General features: G+C 40.8%; 1 protein-coding gene across 1 annotated transcript in view; it reads left to right on the forward strand.

The window, feature by feature from the left end:
- FAN1 (FANCD2 and FANCI associated nuclease 1) overlaps positions 1-20964 on the forward strand; it is a 571422-nt gene that overhangs the window by 456516 nt on the left and 93942 nt on the right. Inside the window, exon 8 of the mRNA XM_044078482.1 lies at positions 7949-8114. Within this exon, the coding sequence (XP_043934417.1) occupies positions 7949-8114 (166 nt within the window). The remainder of the gene's footprint in view (positions 1-7948; positions 8115-20964) is intronic.

A 20964-nucleotide genomic window follows, 5' to 3' on the forward strand; every position in this document is an offset into this window, starting at 1 on the left:
AAATCTGGTAATACATCTAGAGGTTCCTGAAGACTGGAAAAGGATAGACTGAATCCTTTTCACAAGAGTGAGAGCATCACAAGAGTGTGAGTAGGATACATGCTGACAAGTTTAAACTTTTCAGTTCGGGCTCAGTTATAAAGAGGTTCATGCATTGTCTGCAGACAGGAAAAATGTTGACGTCTGTAGAAGCACTGGGCCCAAAGCATCAGGACCTCAAAGAGGGAAGGGTTGTGGTAGTTGGAATTGTTTGGGACTATGTAGTTCATTCCACAGTATGTCATTTTGCTGCTATACTGAGTGCAAACTTGCTAAAGTTGGAAGTAAGAGAAAGGAGGAGTATTCTGTAAACCCCAAGTTTGAGTGACCTCCGAGTTTCTGTACTTAGAGCCATATGGAGTGAAGGGGACTTTCCCCCTTCCTTCAAGAATTTTTTTTTAAACACTGTTATTGTGGCACTGAAGTTTTTCACACTCGATAGTGCGTTTGTACTATTGATATAAGGCTATAAGTTTGAGTTATATGGGTAATCTGGGCTGTAGATATATGTGATGTAGACTTTAGCAAAGCATGTAACAGAAAACACGAAGTTTTGTCTAAAGGAAAAGGGTTGAACTGAGCGAACCTACGTGACTGCCTAAGGCTAGAAGTGGATGAGAAGTTCCTACTTTTTATAAAGTTGTAAAATTAAAGCTTTCTCAGTCTGAGTGAATACTGCCAGACTCTGAAAAACTGCTGAGATTGTGTAATTCAGGGGCATAAAGTGGGGATACAGGGTTCTCTGCTGAAATAACCTTGTGGACTATCTGATGGGTAAGGTACTGGTTGATTTAGCTATTTACAGTATGGTTGAAGTGTTAAGCTTTTATTTTCCTGTGACTGTTAATTTCAATCGGTGTTTCACAGTGTATGAGTTATGCACATTTAGTAGAATTTGAAAAGAGAAAATAAAACTTGGGCACTAATGTAACTTGATGCCCAATCCTGCTGCTTAAAGACTGAATTGAGCCAATTCCATTTGAAATGGTGTATTGGTGGATTTCATCAGGCAGATAAAAAAAACTGCGACTTTCCTTGTTGCTTGCTCTGTGTTTGGTTTGTTTTCCCCATATCTGAAAGCAGTACTACCTGTTACAGTGGTAGGGATACTTTGCTGAAGTGGTAAAACGGGAACAGTTAAACCTTTATGCTTGTACATGGATTTGCTCTTACCAGAAGGATCCTCATTGCAGTAAAAAGGATTGCTTAGAAAAACAGTTAAATAACCTTTTTTGCCCATACATGGATTTGCTCTGGGAAAATAATTCTTGTGGCAGTGAGAAGGGTTGCCTTGAAGAAGGTGCTGCTTTTATTTCTGTTGGTGAACTCTCCTTGGGAAGTGTAACTGCAGTCATCTACAGCATGGAAAAAAGACTTGAGGTTTTGGTGAAATCTACAACTGTTTAAGAAACTAGTGCAACCATAGACCAACCTTTGCTCATCAGAGACTGATCAAAATCTGCTCAGCTTTCAACAACAGGCATCTCCTGTGATTCATTCCTCAGCTATTCACCTCATTGTGAAAAAAGTACAGCCTTGAAGGAACCTGAAAAAAAAAGTGTTGAGGCTTACCTGGTGACATTTGAGAGTTATGCAACTAGAAGTCTAGGGACAAACTAGTACACTTAGCCAGTGACTCATTAAAAGTGTATGTGGACCTTGAAGATGCAGATGCACGTGACTTGCCGAAGCAGAGAGAGAAATTCTGGCTAGGATTCAACCTTCACAAAAGGCTCACTTCTTTACATTTCATATCTAAGTCCATATGGACAAGTGAAATTGTGGCTAAAACATCATAAATAATGTAAACAGATTTTGGAAGTGTTGGCTGAAGGCAAATTTAAAAGCCACTCCCTAATAAGACAGTGGTTATTCTGGTAAGTTTGGCTGTGGGTAAATGTAAAAAGCCACTCTTAATAATATGAAACTGGGTACCTTGGAGTGGAAAGTTAGTTATTACAGTAGAATGTCTTCTATTATCTGAAAGTAATAAATTAGACTTGCATGCATCCAGGACTAGTGATAAACCTTCTACTAAATGTTTCTTTGCATGCAGACAAGAGAAAATGTTACAATCTTGAGTTGCTTTGTTTTAAAAGTTCTGGAAAAGGATATATAGTCAGGCATTGTACATTTACCAGCAACAGTATTGTGCCTGTAAAATGGTGCTTGCCATAAAAGTATGCCTGTAGGATGTGATAGTGCTGACGTCTTTACTTCTTCTTCTTTCGGCTTTTCCCGGTTAGGGGTCGCCACAGCGGATCACTTGTCCGCTCATTATTGGCAGTGGAGTTTAATGGTGTCGAGTTGCCAGCCTGGTGCCCAACCTTCCACAGAAGGCACACACACTCACACCTAGGGCCAATTTGGAGTTTCCAATCTACATGTCTTTGGGATGTGGGAGGAAACCGGAGCACCCGGAGGAAACCCACGCGACCACAGGGAGGACATGCAGACTCCATACAGAAGGCACCCCAGCCAAGGATCGAACCAGAGAACCTCTTGCTGAAGTCTTTACTAGATGTATAAAATCTACTTTTTGTCAATCTGCTGTAACTAGTTAAATGTAGCATTTGGTAAAGGCAAAATAAATGCAAAGGATGACTTGAGATTGATTACATTTAGTAAGATCACATAATATTTATGAAAGTATAAAACTAGTAAACAGTATGTTGAAGTAACGTGTAGGGATAAAAGGGAGTACTCTATATGCCAGAGTAGAAATCTCTCAAGGCACTGTTACAGCCAGTCACTCTAGTACAGACATTGCCAAAAATGCATAGCCTTTGTAATGAAAAAGGTGCAAACTGGAAGACGCAACAAGCTAAGGTTTTACTCTGGATGGAGACTTGCCAAAAGACACTAGCTGGTAAAGTAATAAAATATGGTCGTGGAGAGGGCAGGGAATTTAAGTCTTACGGGAAGAAAAAGCCTCCATTAGTTAAATTAGTAATAAGAGGTCAGCATGGAAACTGACTGAAAAGGGCAAATAGTTAAGAATACACTGAGTGGCGGGGTAGATACAGAAACTGAGAAGCAGATGGGTGAATCTAAATGGGAACTGGAGCAGAATGTTAAGCTTTTATCTGCTGTAACAAAGAAGAAAGCCAATACAAATGCAGCATAATGAAGTCGCTTGAAACGACTAATAACCAAGTGAAAAGCCACCGTGGACCAGCAAGCAAGCACCTGGATTTGATGAAGTCCCATTTATTGTTTTGGTACGAATGCAAATTTTATTGAAATAGTCAAAAGTATTCAACACAAGGATAAAATATTCACAAAATCAAAAGTGTACAATAATAGTTTTAAAAAAATCCTGAAGGAAATCTGACAAGTCTCCGTGAAAGTGCAAAAAGAAAACTATGTGCAAAATTCTCATAATCCCTGGAAACTAGAAAACCGTTTACAGCTCATTCCAGTATTCAACAATCATATTAATTCTTACATTGATAAACTGCAGGTCCTACATAGTTGTCAGTTTATTTCTTATTTTTTTCCATCCCGCACTGGAACGACCATATAGCTGTACCATACATTCTTGAATTCCGTTGCAGTTTTAGACATTAAAGCAGACTTCTAAATATGTGTTAATCATCCACCACTGCAAACAGGAAAAGGTAAAAGGAATACTTCCTGTATAGCTTTTCAAGTGAAATGACTTAAACTATTCAGTCTAAGTAAGAGGCTTGGACTTTAAGTTGCATTATCACACATAGGATTCATACAAAATTTCAAAACAACTGATTCTCTGAGGATCAAAGAAGGTTACTAGACCAACGGCCCCAGGGCCATTACAAGCCCAGCCAAGTTCAACCCATATTCCAAAGAGTGTCTGGTTCAAGCAGACACTAAAATCAGCAAGTAATTTCCCCTGTCCAAAGGGACACAGGTGGAACCTCTGGGTGAATTTCTGGTTACCCATCCAATCTTCCAAATTTTGCTTAAATAGGGCCAACGAGGGGCTTTGTTTAACATGAGTAGGAAGCTTGATCCAAAGGTGGGGCAACCTCTGTGAGACAAATCTCTCTCTCTCTCCAGCAGGTTTTGTTGTTGTTACATAGCAGGTTAACGTCCTTTGAGCGAGTGACCCGTGTGCCATTTGACTTGCAAGTGTGCATCATTTCCATTAAAGGTGGGTCAGAGATTGCTCTATATGCAAGGCACAGTTCACCTCTAAAGCAGTGGTCTCTCCAATTGCTGTAGGTGCTTGGAAAAGGAGCATACCGAAGGGAGTATTGTACTCTATTATTGGCCTGATGAGGGAAGAATGTAGTGGGGGGGGGGGGGTTATAACCTCCTCATTTTTTTATGGAGGCAATGCCCTTACTTATGACATGAGCTATATAAAATGCTCTAATTACCATTGTGGAGACATGGTGATTGAAATTAAGGTTGCTGTCAACCTGTGTGCCCATATCTCTCAGCACTGACTGTGTGCTTAGGGTATTGCTGTTGATGTGGTAGTTTGCAGGAACATCACCCTTGCTGAAGGGGATGGTGATGCATTTTTTTGCATTAAGTTTAAGACCATGACTTTAGCACCAGTCATTAGTCTGTATAAGATCTTCTTGCAGGATGTTGACATCGCTAGGCGTTTCAGTGATCGCTCCCAGTTTGCAGTTATAAGCAAAGTTTGTCCACCATAGTCCTTTAGTTTTAGCCTGTACTTCAGAGAAGTTGATTCTGAGCAGTATGGGTCCCATAACCAATACCTGTGGAACACCACTGGTTATGGGTTTGCTGGAGGAGGTGGAGTCCTCTATTTTGACTATACAAGTTTTATCAGTGAGCCAGTTTGCAGCCCTATATATGGGTTGATACCCAGCTGGGTGAGTTTAATCAATGATGCCTGAGTGGGGGATTGTCAGAGGCATTGGTTAAGACCAGATAATGACCATTTATGCCTTGCCGTTACACACCTTCAGACCGTATGCCTTTCTGTAGGAGGACTAGCTCAGTGAATGCCAGAGTACATGTGTTTAACCATCCAATCATCTAGGTTCTGTCTGAAGTATGATGATGTACTGCACTGCTTGATCTGCAGGGGCAGACACTTCCAGAGGTGGTGAAAGTGCTGAAAAAGTCTGCCTCACCATGTTTTATATAGCTGCTCATACATGCTATACATTCACCAGCTCTTACTCTGGCAATTGGCACAGGAGGTTAAGGCCATGAGCTGTAGTTTCTGTGGTACAAGGTTTGATTCTGTCTGCTCTCACTTGCCTGATGTGTGACCATGAGCAAATTACTTAATCAGACATTACACCTGGGTCATCCATGAAAAAGGATGGTTTGTCCAGTGGGCCCATCTCGTTAACAAAAGGGTACTACTATTATTACTGTTACCCTAACCTGGAAATACTCACACACACAATCCTACCACTAACACTGGTTTCTGGTATTTGTGAAGCTGCTAAACTTTCAGAAATAACCTGGTCTCTAGTGACGTGGAAGACGAGGAATACATATCACCTTAAGTGTCTAAAACAGACTGAATAAAGGAACGTCATTTCCAGCCGCTGTTGGGTAGCTTAGGATCTTTAGGCCTGTGATGAACTTGGGAACCTCTCATGAGGTATATTCAGCATGTACGAGGACAATAACTTCTACATCTAGAAGAAATTGGTTATTAGCTGTGCTAAGTAGAAGGATTTTCTGACAATTTTTTATTTTCGGATTTCAAAATGAGAAAATGTTAATTCAGCCAAAATAAAAATGCAGTTTGAAATTAACAGTTACAAGGAAATAAAATGAAAAATGGAACATTTGTTAAACCATATCAGCAGTTAGTCAAGAAACCTTTGCTCTGTCCACACACTGTTTCTTGATCTTTTCAGGGGATTTGCAGTATTCATACAAAATGAGAACCCTTTCACTTCAGAACTCAAACACAGCAGGGAATACTTTTACATTTCAGAACTCCCATCCTTAAGTTCTCTCTCTTTTTTGAATTCTACCTTCTTTTACTTGTAACTTCACGGAGTTCCTAGAAGTAATCCTCTCTAGACCTAAAGGATAGAAAATCTCCTTCAAGTGACAGTGGCCCTGCTATAGCTCTAAGAAGCAGCTTCTGCCCATCAATTTCTATAGAGAGTTTGTCTGCCTGTGCGTTTGATTGTCTGACGCACCCTTTTCTGCAGTCAGCGGTGTGCTCCCTTGACTTTGAGTTTTCTCATCCTAGGCTTCATTATCCCTCAGACTTGTACAACCAAAATAGTGAGCTTCTGATTAACTTGCACTTAGTTGTGTGAGCAGTTAGCCCAGCTTGAAGGGAATCTAAGATTGATTGAATTTCTAGACGACTTTCTCTGTCCTCGACAAAGTGTTACTCCATCACATCAAGGAAGGCTACTGCATATCTGGTATGGGGTTTTAGAATTTTTTTTTTCAACCGCCCCTGGAATGCTGCAGATACTCGGTGAATACCAGAAGATGTGACATTACTACAAAAAAAAGGTTCTTCTGGTTTGGAAAATGGAAAACATTATACATCATCTTCATTTAGTTTCTGGGGCTAGTAGAATTTGGCAATAGCCTTTAAGTAGTCTCATAGAGGAGAGAAACCTAGCCTTCCTCAGTTTTTCAGTTTGCCCACAAAAGGCACAGTATATGATTCAACTTTAAATATGCTGTTTAGTTTTCTAATATCACTACAAAATCTTAACTTACCCACCAGGCTTGGTGATCACCACACTGGAGTGAATCTCTCAAATGAAACTTTAATGATAGGTAATAGTATCAAAGGCCTAAATCCTAGGTTCAGTGCTATCCTCTAGCATTCAGTGCATACTGCACAAGTGTCCTATGCCATTTATAAAAAACAGTCAGTAAAATTTAGCTGTAAATCCTAGCTTTTGTCTTATCCATTCCTAAATGCCCTTCCTGATTGCTGATATTGTAATTCCTTTTTTCATGTGCAGTGAAACTTCTCTACATCATATAGATATTGGAAATGTTTTTCTAGTTTTGCACAGTCTTCTTTTTACACAGTTTATCAATGTAAGAACTGATAAGACTATGGAATACTGGAATAAGCTGTAAATAACTGAAAGGTACTGGAACGAGACTGGAATGAATGTCTTTATCTGTTTTTTTACCCGAACTTGTGCTCAACAGGTAGGTGCCAGTCTCCTTTATGGGCTAAATCCTGCTGTACCTTTCAGATAGTCTGCAAACACTGTAGTTCAGTTAAGAATGCTTTATATACAGTGGAGGTAGATGTCAACAATATCTAAATACTGTCTTCAGTAACAGTGCTGAGTATATCCAAATTTTCTGCACGCATATTATGATCCTCCCGAGTAACATCATTAATATTTTGGAATGCTGGATGTTTGACCTAACTTCTGCACTCATACCTGAGTGTCGGTACTGCAATGGCTTTCTGCATATCAGTCCATATGAACTAACTTGCTGGTGTCTGAAGTATTTCCTAATAATACCAAACCCTGCATATCTCTAAACACCTCTTTAGCATTGATTCTCAAGCCTTGTACCATACAAACAAAATGTACTCAGATGTACAGCACATTCTGTTATCAATATTCTTGACTCAATGTTACTTTTACTGATTGCAAATGCTTTCACTGAAACTGTATGCACACTGTGAAGGCCTGCTTTAATATGGCTGCGTTTCTAGATTTATGTAAAGAGAATACTGTATTTTTTGTATATTTAAATGTTACCTGATTTTGCAATCAATAAGTTAGAGACAGATACTCCTTATCTTGCATTAAAAATTGTTTTTTTTAGCTTGCAGGTTGAGTGCGTTACTGGAATTACCCATATTCATTGTTCAGCTCAGTCTTGCTTTTACTGTATTTGAATCTGAGAGATGTACTGAATCCCTCTCATTGTGTTTAATGAACTATTCACCACAATGTTTTTCTGCCTACTTTTTCCTTAGGTCACTATCAAAGGAAAGCTGTTCCCACAAATGGGAATGGGGAAGTCTGTGTTTCTAATAGAGGATGCAGGTGTTGAAGAAGGCTGTGAAGAGAGCTCCTCTGCAGTGCTGTGTTCTGTAGAAGAGCTGGCACTGGCCCATTACAGACAGCAGGGCTTTGATCAAGGTATAATGCCAAACAGTGAGACTGTTGGAATTTTCTCTGTACCTACCTCTTGTTTTATCTACACACATGCATGGATACATAGATAAATGTGAGCTTTGCATACTCATACATATAGTCCTAAAATGTTAAAAATTGCAGCTAGCAAAATCTACACGAGCCAGAAAAGAACAGCAAACCGAAAACAGCAAATAATACTAAAAGCAGATATATATATTGATTAAGATTTTTCACAGGGTCCCAGAATAAAAACATTTGCTGTAGTACACTTTTGGTTAAAAAAATGGCTTTATCAGGCAAGGTGAAATACAGTGCAGTCAGTTTCACTGCATTCATGTAGACTATGTAAAATCTATGTATGGGAGCAGTTCACTCTGTCATTCAGTTTGTCAACAAGTGATTGAAAGCGTTCTTTGTTGACTTCTGTTGAGGTATTGAAAGTAGGAACATTGAGTGCTTATAGTTATAATATTGTGTTTTAATGCCCAAACTTCTTTGAGTATACTGAAAATGTTAGCATTAGGTATGGGATTGTGTGTGCAAGTGTTTGTGGGATGGGGTTAGAGTAAGGGCTAAGGGGAAAGATTTAGTGTTCATATGTGTTGTATGCTTAGTATGCAAATGCTTTGTTTAGTGGTGGTGGTAGGGAAAGAGTTTTCCATAAGGCAAGATAAGATGTAAAAAAATAAATACTAGAGAAAACTATATTCTTGAGCTGATTCTTACAAACAAATGTGGCTGCCTCTTGCAAAACTGCTATAGTATTTAATTTCATCTGAAGTCCGAGCTCAAGCTTGTGTCCTATTTTAAACTCCCAAAAGCCCGTACAGCAAACTCCACTGGATTTAAGGTTTACAGATGTAAGTGAGAAAAACTGGTGTGGAAGGCAACCACAATAATTCCTCGGCTCGGACACAAAGCAAATAATTTATTACGCAAAAACAGAAAAACAATAAAATCCCAGGTTAAGCGCTTTCATCTGACACTTGCAGACTTCTTCAGAACATAGGTATGCAACTGCTCTTTCAATTTAAATACATTTTGGCGCCAAAAAGCCACTTCAAAGAATTAAAGGTGCATGTACATACAAATATATTCGTAACACACATCCTTTCTTAGAGAATTCCTATCCTAACAAAATGAATTGCCATCTTGAATAAAAAGTAATACATAGCTAATACATAATGTCCTCAACATAAAAATATATAAATATAATCTCCTTAACATAAAAAATATTCTCACTGCCTCAGTGGTGGTAGTACTGGCCAGCTTTTAAAAGCTTGGACTCCCCTCCCTCCATCTTCCTTTGAGAACTGATTAGCTGCACATAGCCTGAGAGGGAAGCCTGGAGCTGTGACAGGAAGCGAGTGTTCAGTCTTTTTCTTCCTTCCAAAGAAAAATATCCTTGAACTATTCAAATGATCCAGTGCTGATTTTTCTGGCTTGCTGTATCAGGTGATACCCATTTGGGGGACCTCCTCCCTCTCATTTTATTATTAAATAGGTTCATAGGTTCATACTAGGCTATCTGCCCTAGGGCATTTATAAGCCTAGCCAGAGTATGTTTGGCTTTCGCCACCCATTTTAAATTAATTTTGCTATGCCCTTTTTCGAGGTTAGTATACTGTGCCTCTGTCTAACAGTGACACAGAAGTGATACCCGGGGTAAACCTATGATCTCCCATCCACTCATCAAGATTCCTCTTGAAGAGAGTCAATGAGGGACTCTGCCTAACCTGGACTGGGATTTTATTCCATAGTGAAGGGAGCCTCTGGGTTATGAATCTGTCCCTCCAGCATGTCCTATTTATTTCAGTGCTGAGGTTCAAGTCTCTCGAGCATGTAGCTCGATGGGATTTGGATTTTTTGAGGTGCAGCATGTCCCTTAATTCCGGGTTGGACATGGCCTTATACGTCAGGCACAGGTCACCTCTGAGTAGGCGGTATGCCACTGAGTAGAGCTGGAGTTTCTTTTACCGGGTAGCATATGGCATCTGTTTGAGCCCTTTGATCCTCTTGGTGAGGTACTTTTGGGGTCTTTCCAGTTGCTGCAGGTGTTTGGTAAGGTACATCCCAAAAGGGGCATTGTACTCGATTATGGGCCTGATGAGGGATGAGTAAAGAGGCACGATGACCTCTCCTAATCTAGATGTGAATCCCTTCATGATTAGGTGGGCTATATAAAATGTTTTTCTAACCACTTTGGCCACGTGGTTGTCAAATGAGAGATTGCTATCAACTTGGGTCCCCAGGTCCCTAATGACTTCTTCTGTACTTAATGGATTACCACCTATGTGGTAATTTGTGGGCACTTTGTTTTTGCCAAAGGGATGACTATACACTTTTGGCATTTAGCTTGAGACCATGGCTCTGGCACCAGTTGTCTGTTTCTATGAGGCCCTTTTGGAGGATGCTTGTGTCGGCTGGAGAGTCGATTATGGCGCCCAGTTTGCAGTCATCTGCGAACTTGGTCAGCCACAGTCCTTCCGTGTTGGCCTGTACCTCCGAAAAATATATACCAAACAAGAGAGGTCCCAGGACTGAGCCTTGTGGGACGCCACTTGTAACTGGTTTGGAGTCTGACATGGCTCCAGCAATTCTAACCATGTGGGTTCTGTCCTTGAGCCAGTTTGCAACCCATCTAGTGACATAGGGGTTTATATTTAAGCTGGTGAGCTTATCTATAATGCCTGAGTGGGGTATTGTATCGAAGGCTTTTGCGAGGTCCAGATAGGCTGTGTGGACCACCTTCCCTTCGTCAGTGGCCTTGGTGACTGTTTCAAAAAAGTCAACCAGGTTTAAGAGGCAGGATCTGCCCTTAACAAAGCCAAACTGGGTAGGATCCAGTGTCTTTAGGTCCCCAATATCTTTATTTATGAGGTCCATGATGATCCTTTCCATAGCTTTGCAGACCAAGCTAGTCAGGCTTATGGGGCGATAGTTTCCAGGGTCCGTTGAGGCACCACCTTTGTGGAGAGGGACCACTGTTGCTGTACGCCACTCTTTGGGTACATATCCTGTAGTAAGGCTGAGATTGAACAGTAGTTTTATGTTTGGGTTTAGCTCTTCTTGGAGTTCATGTAGGGCAGCCTGGGACACCGTCTGGTCCCATTGATGCTGTGTTTTTGCTTTGGAGAGGGCAGCTCTCACCTGAGCATCTGAGATGTCAGGGGGGCAGCACTCTGTTGGGATAGATATTTGCCCTTTTGGTGGGGAGGGGGGGGGAGAAGTTTGCGCTGAACCTGTCAGCTAGGATGTTGGCAATGTCTGTGGGATCAGTGTATTTTTTGTCATTTTGGACTAATTCTGAGCATATCTGGGAATTCCCACCCAGGTTCCTAACATAACTAAAGAAAGCCTTGTGATTATCTTTAGTGTCCTGTGCAATTTTTCTCTCGAAGCTGGCCTTTGACGATTTTATGAGTGCCCTTAGTTTTTTGCTAATACTGATCAGAGATGCCTTCCCTTTTTGGGATTTTGCTCTATCATGTAGTAACTTCCTCCTTTTATTGTATAGTTTGTTTATGGCTGGGGTCCACCAGACAGGTCGTCTGCCTTTGGAGGATTGGGTCTTGGTTTTATTTGGGATTGCATGATCCATGCATTCCTGAAGGTGTTCATAGAATGCATTTATAAAGGATTCTGCGGTCTGGGCCGTATTTTCCACAGGCCCGGGGGCTTTGAAGGATTCCACCTCGGTTTTGAGGAGTGTGAAATTTGCTTTAGAGAAGTTTTTCACTGTGGTTTTCTGGGCAGGGGGTGGGGTCGGGATGTGAATATCCAATGAGATCAGTTTATGGTCTGATTTTACCAGTGAGGGATACACTTCTGGTCTGGAGCATAGAGTCCCCATGTTGGTGATCAGGTCCAGTATGTTTTCCCCTCTTGTGGGAGTGGTAACAAGTTGTTCCATAGCATTTGAGTTTATGAATTCTAGGAACCTTTGGGCAAGGGTGTTGGAGCTAGAGTAATGCTCCCAATCTATGTTTGGGTAGTTGAAGTCGCCCAGTATAATGGTGTTTGGGAGAGACCTTCATATTTTCCAGTGTTTTCAGGAAGGCCGAGTGGGGTTCCTGGGTTTGGGAGGGTGGTCTGTAGCAGGCTATAAACTGGAAGGCAGTTTTACCCACTGTTAGTTGCACATGGATAGTCTCTGATGCTTCGTGCTTTGCCACCAACCTGGAGGTGTGGGTATCTTTGATGAATATCGATACTCCCCCTCCTTTTGTGGTTCGGTCCAAGTTTTGGGGCCGAAAAGCATGGTATGAGGTATAACCTGGTAGTGCTGGGGTGCTCTCGGGAGTCCTGAACCAGGTTTCTGTTACTGCACAGATATCGATGTTCTCCATGCTAAGGAGAGTTTCGAGTGCATGCATCTTGAGGTTTAGACTTCTAGCGTCGAGTAGCATTACTCTTAGTTTCTTATCCCTTGTGATACCTATGGAGGTGGGTTTGTCTTTTGAGCCTTGCCTAAAAAAGGCACTATGGGGGTAGCAAGAGCCTTTGCCAATATCCGAAAGCCCAGGGATGACAGGTGCAAGCCGTCCCTAGCAAAGCATCGTGGCTTGTCGTGCATATCATCCCAAGCTGACAGGCATTGGATCCCCTTTGAATGACACCAATACTTAAGCCAATTGTTGAAACTGATCATCTTGTCTTCATATTGTGGCATCATTCTTGGTGAGGGTAAGATGCTACTCAAGGTCAGGGTCATACCGACCTGGGCTACATGCCCAGAGAGCTCCTCTATGTCTCTTTTCATGTAGTCCAGGGAGGTACGTCTCAGGTCATTCACACCAGCATGGACAATGACTGAGTCATATTTGTACTTGCCTTGGAGTGACCTGAGTGCTTGTGTTATGTGGCGGATCCTAGCACCCGATAGGCAGCTCACCGTGACCTTCTCCTTGTTCAGCCTGGTGAGCGGGACGTCAGTGTGCCTGATGATAGAGTCACCTATTACAAGTGTATCAGGTGTGTTGTTTAGCCTTAAGGGCTGTGACTGTTCGGCACACTGGCTTTGTGAGCTATGTGTTGCATGTGTTTTGTTTTGGGGTAGCGGTTGCTTGGGTGTCTGCTTTGGAGGTCTTTGCTGCTTAGGCAGATTTTTATTTAGAGCCTCCAAGTATGTTTTTGTGTGTTTATGTGTTTGGTTTGCTGTCGTGGTAGGTCTATGTGAGACTGGAATTGTAGTGAGTGTGGTTTCCTTCTCCTCCTGACTGGTTACGCCAGTACTGAGTTGAGAGAGCTTAGCCTCCAGTTTGGCTATATGGTTGCATCTCTCACATGTGTTGGAATTTGTTGGGAGGAGGAGAGGGTTGTCTGTGTACATTAGACAGTTGTAACATTGCCTCAAGATTCTCAGGTTCACCAGCTGGACCGGAGAGGAGATTGACAACTGACCTTTGGACATGCTAGAATAGTATTGGGAATTCCTTTATAATTGAAAAAAGGGCCAATGGGGAACAAGTTACTCAAGGGGAGTTTGTGAGGGTGTAGTGCTTTTAATTTTTTAGTGCTGACTTATATAATTGCTTTAGTGAGCAAGTGCTAGGCTTTAGCATAGGAATAGGGTGTTTATTATGAGAACTAGATTAGTTCCAAGGCTCAAACCCAAATAAGCGGCGCTGCTCGAAGCGCTATGCACAAAATCACGCAAAGCCGCTACAGCGGGTTTTATACAGGCAGACTTGAAAGAGCTAGAAATTGGCCCAAAACAGCCAACAGACTACCAGATTCCTGTGCTGGGAACACTCCTCCAGGGACAGATAGCCTGCTCCAAGCTCCCCACTGCCACTGGTGAACAAAGAAGCCTCCCTCTATCCAAGAAAGGAAATGGCAACACAGGAACTTTCCAAAAGTCCAGAATACAGCAAAGCCTGTATTTGGACTACTCTAGGTCAGGAAAGATGGGAAACGAGGATAACTTTTTTTTTTTTTTTTTTGCAACAAACAGCAGGAAATTGCAATAAATATGTAACACAGGCTAGCGCACTTGAGTGTGTAGCCTCAACAAGTAAATGCAACAAACAGGACAAACTTTAAAAGTGCAGGTGCAAAAACAACTTTAGACAGTTTAAAACAGTTCAAGAAGAGAAATATTTGCAGTTTAGCTAGATTGGACAGTCGCCCAGGTAGTAGCAGGAAAAAACACTTTTATCAGGTTAGCAGTCGCTCTTTTACCCTCTCTGCTGCTAGCACCACTCTGCAGGACCACGAGGAGCTTGGCTGAGTAGTAACAAGCGCAAAAACCTCGCCAAAGCGGGTTTTATACAGGGGGATTTGAAAGAGCTAGAAATTGGTCCAAAATGGCCAATAGACTACCAGATTCTTGTGCTGGGAACACTCCTCCAGGGATAGATAGGCTGCTCTAAGTTCCCCACTGCCACTGGTGAACAAAGAAACCTCCCTCTATCCAAGAAAGGAAATGGACAACACAGGAAATTTCCAAAAGTCCAGAATACAGCAAAGCCTGTATTTGGACTACTCTAGGTCAGGAAAGACGGGAAACAAGGATAATAATTTTTTTTTTTGTTTTTCTTTTTTTCAACAAATAGCAGGAAAATGCAGTAAATATGTGACACAGGCTAGCGTACTTGAGTGTGTAGCCTCAACAGGTAAGTGCAAAAAACAGGACAAACTTTAAATTACAAGCGCAAAAGTGCGCTAAAGCTGGCTTTAAAGCAGGGGGTTAGAAAGAGATAGGAAATGGCCCAAAACGGCCCATAAGCTACAGGTCACTGGGCTGGAACCACTCCTCAAGGGACAGATAGGCTGCTCAGAGCTCCCCACTCTCACTGGTGAACAAAGAAGCTTCCTCCTATCCAAATAAGGATATGGGCAACACAGGAACTATGACACAGCCCAGAGATCAGCAATACCTGAAGACTGGACTATTCTAGTTCAGTCAAGGCAGAAAACAAGGAATTTTTTTTTTTTTTTTTTCTTACAAAGCAGAAATTAGGTACAGAAACACAGTAAATGCTTTAATTAGGCTAGCACACTTGAGTGTGTAGCCTACCAATTAAACTAAGCAAAAACAAACTTTAAAAGTGCAAAAAAACTCAGAAATAAAGGCAGAAATGCAATAAGACAACTTTACAGAGCTTATTTAGTAAAAGAAACAGAAAAGTCTATATATACAGAAAAGCAGCTAAAACACACAAACACTTCAGATGCAGTGCAACCTAGAGCACTTGAGTTGTAGCAATATTAAGGCTATTACAGTTATAATAAATGCCCTGAAATATACTGTATAATTCCAAAATATTTGAGAAGCACAGTCAGAACACAAGGAGGTTCAGGCGAAAGAAAAAAAAAAAAAAAAAAAAAGTTTTGTTTTACTTTTTGAAAGGGAAAAAGGAGGAACAGAAGGCCTTATCAAATGTTCTCTCTGTATTAGGCAGAATGAGCTAATGACACTAGACTGGGGAGGAGTGTCACAGTAGGGGCGGGCAACTGCAAAGCACTACAGACACTAGTTTTTTAAACAGATAAGGATTTGTTAAGATACAGAATAGACAAAGTGCTATATATATATATATATTAAATTTTAAAAACAGTAATCTGTAAAAATAATTAAAAAAAAGCAAGATACTTATATGTTCAGCTCAGTTGCAGTCAACAACTTATTTTCTAGTCTGCACTGTGTGTAAAGACAGAAACCCTTTCAAAGTTAGGGCTTAAATACCAAAACAGCTTTTCAGAACACAAAGGAACCAGCCCCCACTAGCCAAAAGATAATTACACAGAGGAAATGCTTCAGTTAAAACAATAGCCTACAGCCAGCAAGCACTACAGACACTAGTTTTTTAAACAGATAAGGATTTGTTAAGATACAGAATAGACAAAGTGCTATATATATATATATATATATATATATATTAAATTTTAAAAACAGTAATCTGTAAAAATAATCAAAAAAAAGCAGGATACTTATATGTTCAGCTCAGTTGCAGTCAACAACTTATTTTCTAGTCATGTATTATTCTCTTTCTGTGTGTGTTTATTTGAAGAAAAATATCTTATTTCTGTCAATGTTTATAGTACTTCTTGTGATAATTTCTGGTTGTAGCAGTGTTTATTTAGCTTCTATCTTTGACAAATGCTTGTTTTTACCGTTTCTGTGGAAACTGTTATTTGTCAGTGTAGTGTGTAGGCTGTTAAATACTAGGGGCTGTGCTTTGCAGTCAGGACCACAAATTAATCAAGCTTGTCTTTACTGTTACTTTGCATTATTTCCATCTTTCACAGGAAAATATTGCAGAGCTTGGATTTTTCAGCATATATACATTGCTGGATTTTTCAGCATATATACATTGCTTCCTATGTTTATGACATTGATTTAAGTGTTTAACATCAGAACAAGATTTTACTGCAAATGAAGTTATTTAAATGTATTGTTGAAATTTTGCTCTCTGACAAGAAAATATAGTTTAAAGTGCTATTAAGTGTTTTATGGCAGCTTAATGTGGTTAAGGTTTGTGGAGCTAATTTTAACACTGGTTTGACACTTTGGTTGCTTTGGTGTTTGGGCATTGTGCACTGAATTTCTTTAACGTCTGTCAGTTGTAAAAAAAATTCTGAACACATTTCAATTTTTTTTTGTATGATAATCCAGTTTGGTTCATAGATTAGTACTAGGCTAACTGCCCTTGTGGGCCATTTTAAGTCTACCCAACTACCCCATGTGAGAATTGAACCCTGCACCTTGTGTCTGTTAAGTAAACACCTTAACCATTATGCCAACCTCCCACCCAAAGATATCACTGCTAAGTCTTGAGCCCAGGACCCTGTGCACTAGAGTTAGAGTTGTTGTTTGTCTTTCGGCACTAGAATTAGAATAACACCCCACTAAACTAAACCAGCTGTGGTTTTGGTGAAGTTTGTGTGGGGACATGCTTGTTACTAGATCTTTTGTGTGTATTCTGCTGCATCAGGCTGGTGTTCTCTCACCTGACTTGATGGTTCCGAACTCTGGTACCCCCCCCCCCCCGCCCAATCAATCAGGTTACACCCAAAAATAAGAAACAAAGCAAAAAGTGTGCTTCAGCCTACAGTTAGTGATTATGTTGGGGGCCACTAGTGGGCCTTCAGAGACTTGCCTTTTGCACCATCTCCCTGTAGTGTAGCTTTTCCAGGCACTATAGAATAGGGATTACACACTTCCTCTGGTGCTGTTACACTACCTAGCAAGGGTATGGGAGAACCAAACCCTTTAGGTGCAGGAGTAGTCTGTGCTAAGAGGTAATAATAATAGTAATAAAAATATTAATAAATACTCTGCAGATATTTTGCCTAGTGGTGAAGTTCAAAGAAACAGGAACTTCATCATATAGATTATAGTTGTTTGTAAGGCTGATATGGTTTCCTTAGATAAGTGTGTTATGCAGACAGCTAATTTTGGTGGTTCTCCCACACATTGCTGCACTGCTAGTTTGGCTAGAGACCTTTGTTTCAGAGAATGTTGAGGAATCTGACGAGAAGAATGGCGATTTCCTAGTTGATATCGAGTCCAGTCACTCTGGTTCTTCAGAAGGTAAACCTGAGCTTACATCCAAACAAGTGTTAACTTTTCCTCAGCTAATTGCTAGTTTTAGTGATTTTACTTGAGAGCAGTCAGGAATTAGCACAGAGTTAGGCGGGGTATATGACATTATGGAGGATGAGATGCCCAATTCTGTCATTACCCCCCCTCTGTTTCTGGCCTTCCTGTCCACAGGACACAGAAAATGTAGGGTCTGTCTGACAGTTCTCTGTCCTCATTTGATTGCTGACCCAACTGCGTTCTCCCTAGTTGCCTGCTCAAATAAAAAGGCCTTAGCATCACCTAATCAACCCCCCCGCTCAAGAGGGCTGAAAGATGCGTCTCTGTGGTAATCTAGTCTTTTAGAATGTTAAATTATCAAGGCTATATGTGGAAATTTATTGTATATAGTATATGTTCAATTTAGATGACTTTGGTGCATCCTTACCTGTAGACCAAAAGTCTGACATGAATGAAATTGTTTCTAAGTTGGCTCAGATCTCAAAACGTGCTTTGAGAGGTATGCTATAATGTGCAAATGCAGTCCTGAGAAATGCTAAGTCTTCTATTGCATTATGGCAGTATGCTTGGTTATACAATCGGAACTTGTCTGATTATTTTAGTCAAAATTTTGAATAGACTTTTAAGTTCTGAATTGGTGTTGGGCCCTCAGTTACACACAGGTTCTCAAACAATGTGATGATAGAGGCAAATTAATGTATGACGTCTCTAGGATGTTTCATGTGCCCAAGTTCTATCCAAACAAGGCTTCTTCCTTTAAAGGGCAGGACAAATAAAAATCCCAGCCAAACAGAAATCAGGGAGCCAAAAGGAAAATGAAGGAGGATAATTCTTTGAAACCAAACAAGGCATTTCTTTCTGAAAAAGGATCAAATCAACTGCAAAGGACTATGTCGAGTCACAAGAGCACTCCTACCCACCATCTACCCTTCCTTCTCTTCATCCTTTCACCAGGCTGTCTCTCAACCCTGTACCCTGGACACAGTCTCAGACAAATGGGTTCTGAGAATAATTCAGAGATGATATGATATACACAGCATTCCAGACAGAGGTGTTTCCTCCAGTGCTCCATCACATGGTAGAAACAGGGATCGTAGAACCAGTGCCTGCAATACACAAGGGCAAAGTTTACTCCAGAATCTTTTTGGTACCAAAAATTCCTGAAGACCCATCCTAGGTTTGTCCTTTGTAAACACTTTTGTAAAATGTCTGAAATTCAAAATGCTCACTTTACAGTTGGTCCTAGGATTGCTTCCAGACCACTCTTTCCTGGTGACTCGAGATCTCAAGGATGCTTTTATTCCTGTTACTCCCAATTTCAGGAAGTCTGAGATTTGCGTGTCTGGTTTCCATTATTAGCCTAAAAGGTAATGCAGACAATTATCTTCTACACCTCAAGTGTTCACAGAGTATCTGATCCCAGTGGTTGCCTGTTGTAGAGGCCTGGACATCCACATTTTTCCTTGCTAATTTATGCAGATTCTGTATCTGGGTGCTTGGAGTTCTTAGACAAGGTCACATCTCTCCTTTCCCACCTAGGCTAAAATTCAAACCTTCAAAAGTCCTTCGTCACACCCTTGCAATGAATTGTTTTCTTGGGATGTTGGATAGACACAGTTAAAAGAATGGCCTATCTGCCAGAAGTCAAAGTTTTGACTTAGGGCAGTTTCTTGGATTTCTCTCTTGTAGGCAAGATCTCAGATAGAGACTTCCTCAAAATTCTAGGCCTCGTGACATCTATGTTCCTCATGATACCACTAGCGAGACTACACAAGAAAAAGTGGTACTTGAATTGTTGGACCCAACACCTTCGTCCCTCAATTTCCAGGTACCAGTAATGGGATTTGTGAAACAGGAACTGCAGTGGTAGAGGGATCAATTGTCTCTGAATCCAGGACTTTTCTTTCATTCTGTTCAGATTCTAGTCCAGTCTGTCCAGACTGACTCTTCAGATTTTGCACGGGGAGCAGTGTCTATGGGAATTTATGCAAGGCTTGTGGGGTCCTCTGGACATGCTAAAGCATATAAATGTGAAAAAGATGTTGGCAGTGATTCCTGCCTTAAAAGTTCTTCATTTATGGACTCCGAGTCCTCTTCTAGTGGTCACAGACAACACTCCTGTGATGTAGTACTTGAACAACCAAGGGGGTACAAAGTCAGTACCTTTTCTGCCAGTTGGCAGCGATGGCCTGGGAGCTGGTTCTGCAGTATTCTCTGACTCTTCAACCCTCATACATGCTGTCAAAGCAAAACAAAGTAGCAGACTAAGGAGACCCTGGACAGACTCTCACACATGGAAACTCTATTCCAGGACTTGATCCAGATATGGGGAACAACTCGAGTAGATCTGCTTGCTTCCTTTTAAAACTGAAAACTTCTGTTGACATCCTTGCAGCCGTGCATGGAAGACAGACGTTGTATCAGTCCCATGGTTAGGAATGTTTCTCTATGTATTTCTACCTTTTCCAATGATTCCTAAGGTGCTTCTAAAGATTCAGGAAGAATTACTAAAGATCATTGCTGTAACACCATTCTGGCCCAGGCAAAGTTGGTTTTCCCTTTTAGTGGACTTGACCAAGGGCAGTTACCACAGGCTTCCTCACAGACTAGATCTGCTCATACAGTATCAAGAGCAAATGGTACACCCTAACTTAGAGTAATTGCAATTGACAACCTGTATGATTCTATTTTGATACCTTTTAGGCACTTCCATGGGAATGTACAGCAGGTGTTTAAGGAGGCAAAAAAAAAAACATGCAACTAGAAAGTCTTACGCTTACAAGTGGAAGAGGTTTTCTGGGTAGTGCCTAACCAATAACAGAACTCCTAAACGGGTTTCAACCCCTCTGGTTTTGAAATATTTGTGTGAGCTACTTAGAGATGTTTTTTTTTTTTTTTAATGCTTCTATCAAAGTTCATCTTCAAGCCATATCAGCTTGTCTGCCCAATGGATCCCTCTCTCTTTTGTCTCTTTGTGGTCAAACAGCTTATGAAAGGGAGTGTTGCACTTGAGACCCATTCTAAAGTAAGTTCCTCCTCAGTAGGATCTAAATTTTGTTTTTGAAAAATTGACTTCCCTCCTTTTAAACATGTCTGTCTGGCTGATTTACTGTTCGTTACTTGGAAGACTGACTGTTTTACTTATTGTTGTGGCAACCTCAAGGTGAGTCTGTTTTTTTTAAACATGTTTATCGAATTATCACTTAAGACACTGGCATGCATACATTTATGTGAAAGAAAGCAAACCATGTTAAAATGTTTACAGTTTCAAAACTTATATATTATATGCATTTATTTATACAATTA

This window comes from Protopterus annectens, chromosome 7.part1 (genome assembly GCF_019279795.1).
Source record: "Protopterus annectens isolate FY-2018-M chromosome 7.part1, PAN1.0, whole genome shotgun sequence".
In the NCBI taxonomy this organism is placed as follows: Eukaryota; Metazoa; Chordata; order Ceratodontiformes; family Protopteridae; genus Protopterus; species Protopterus annectens.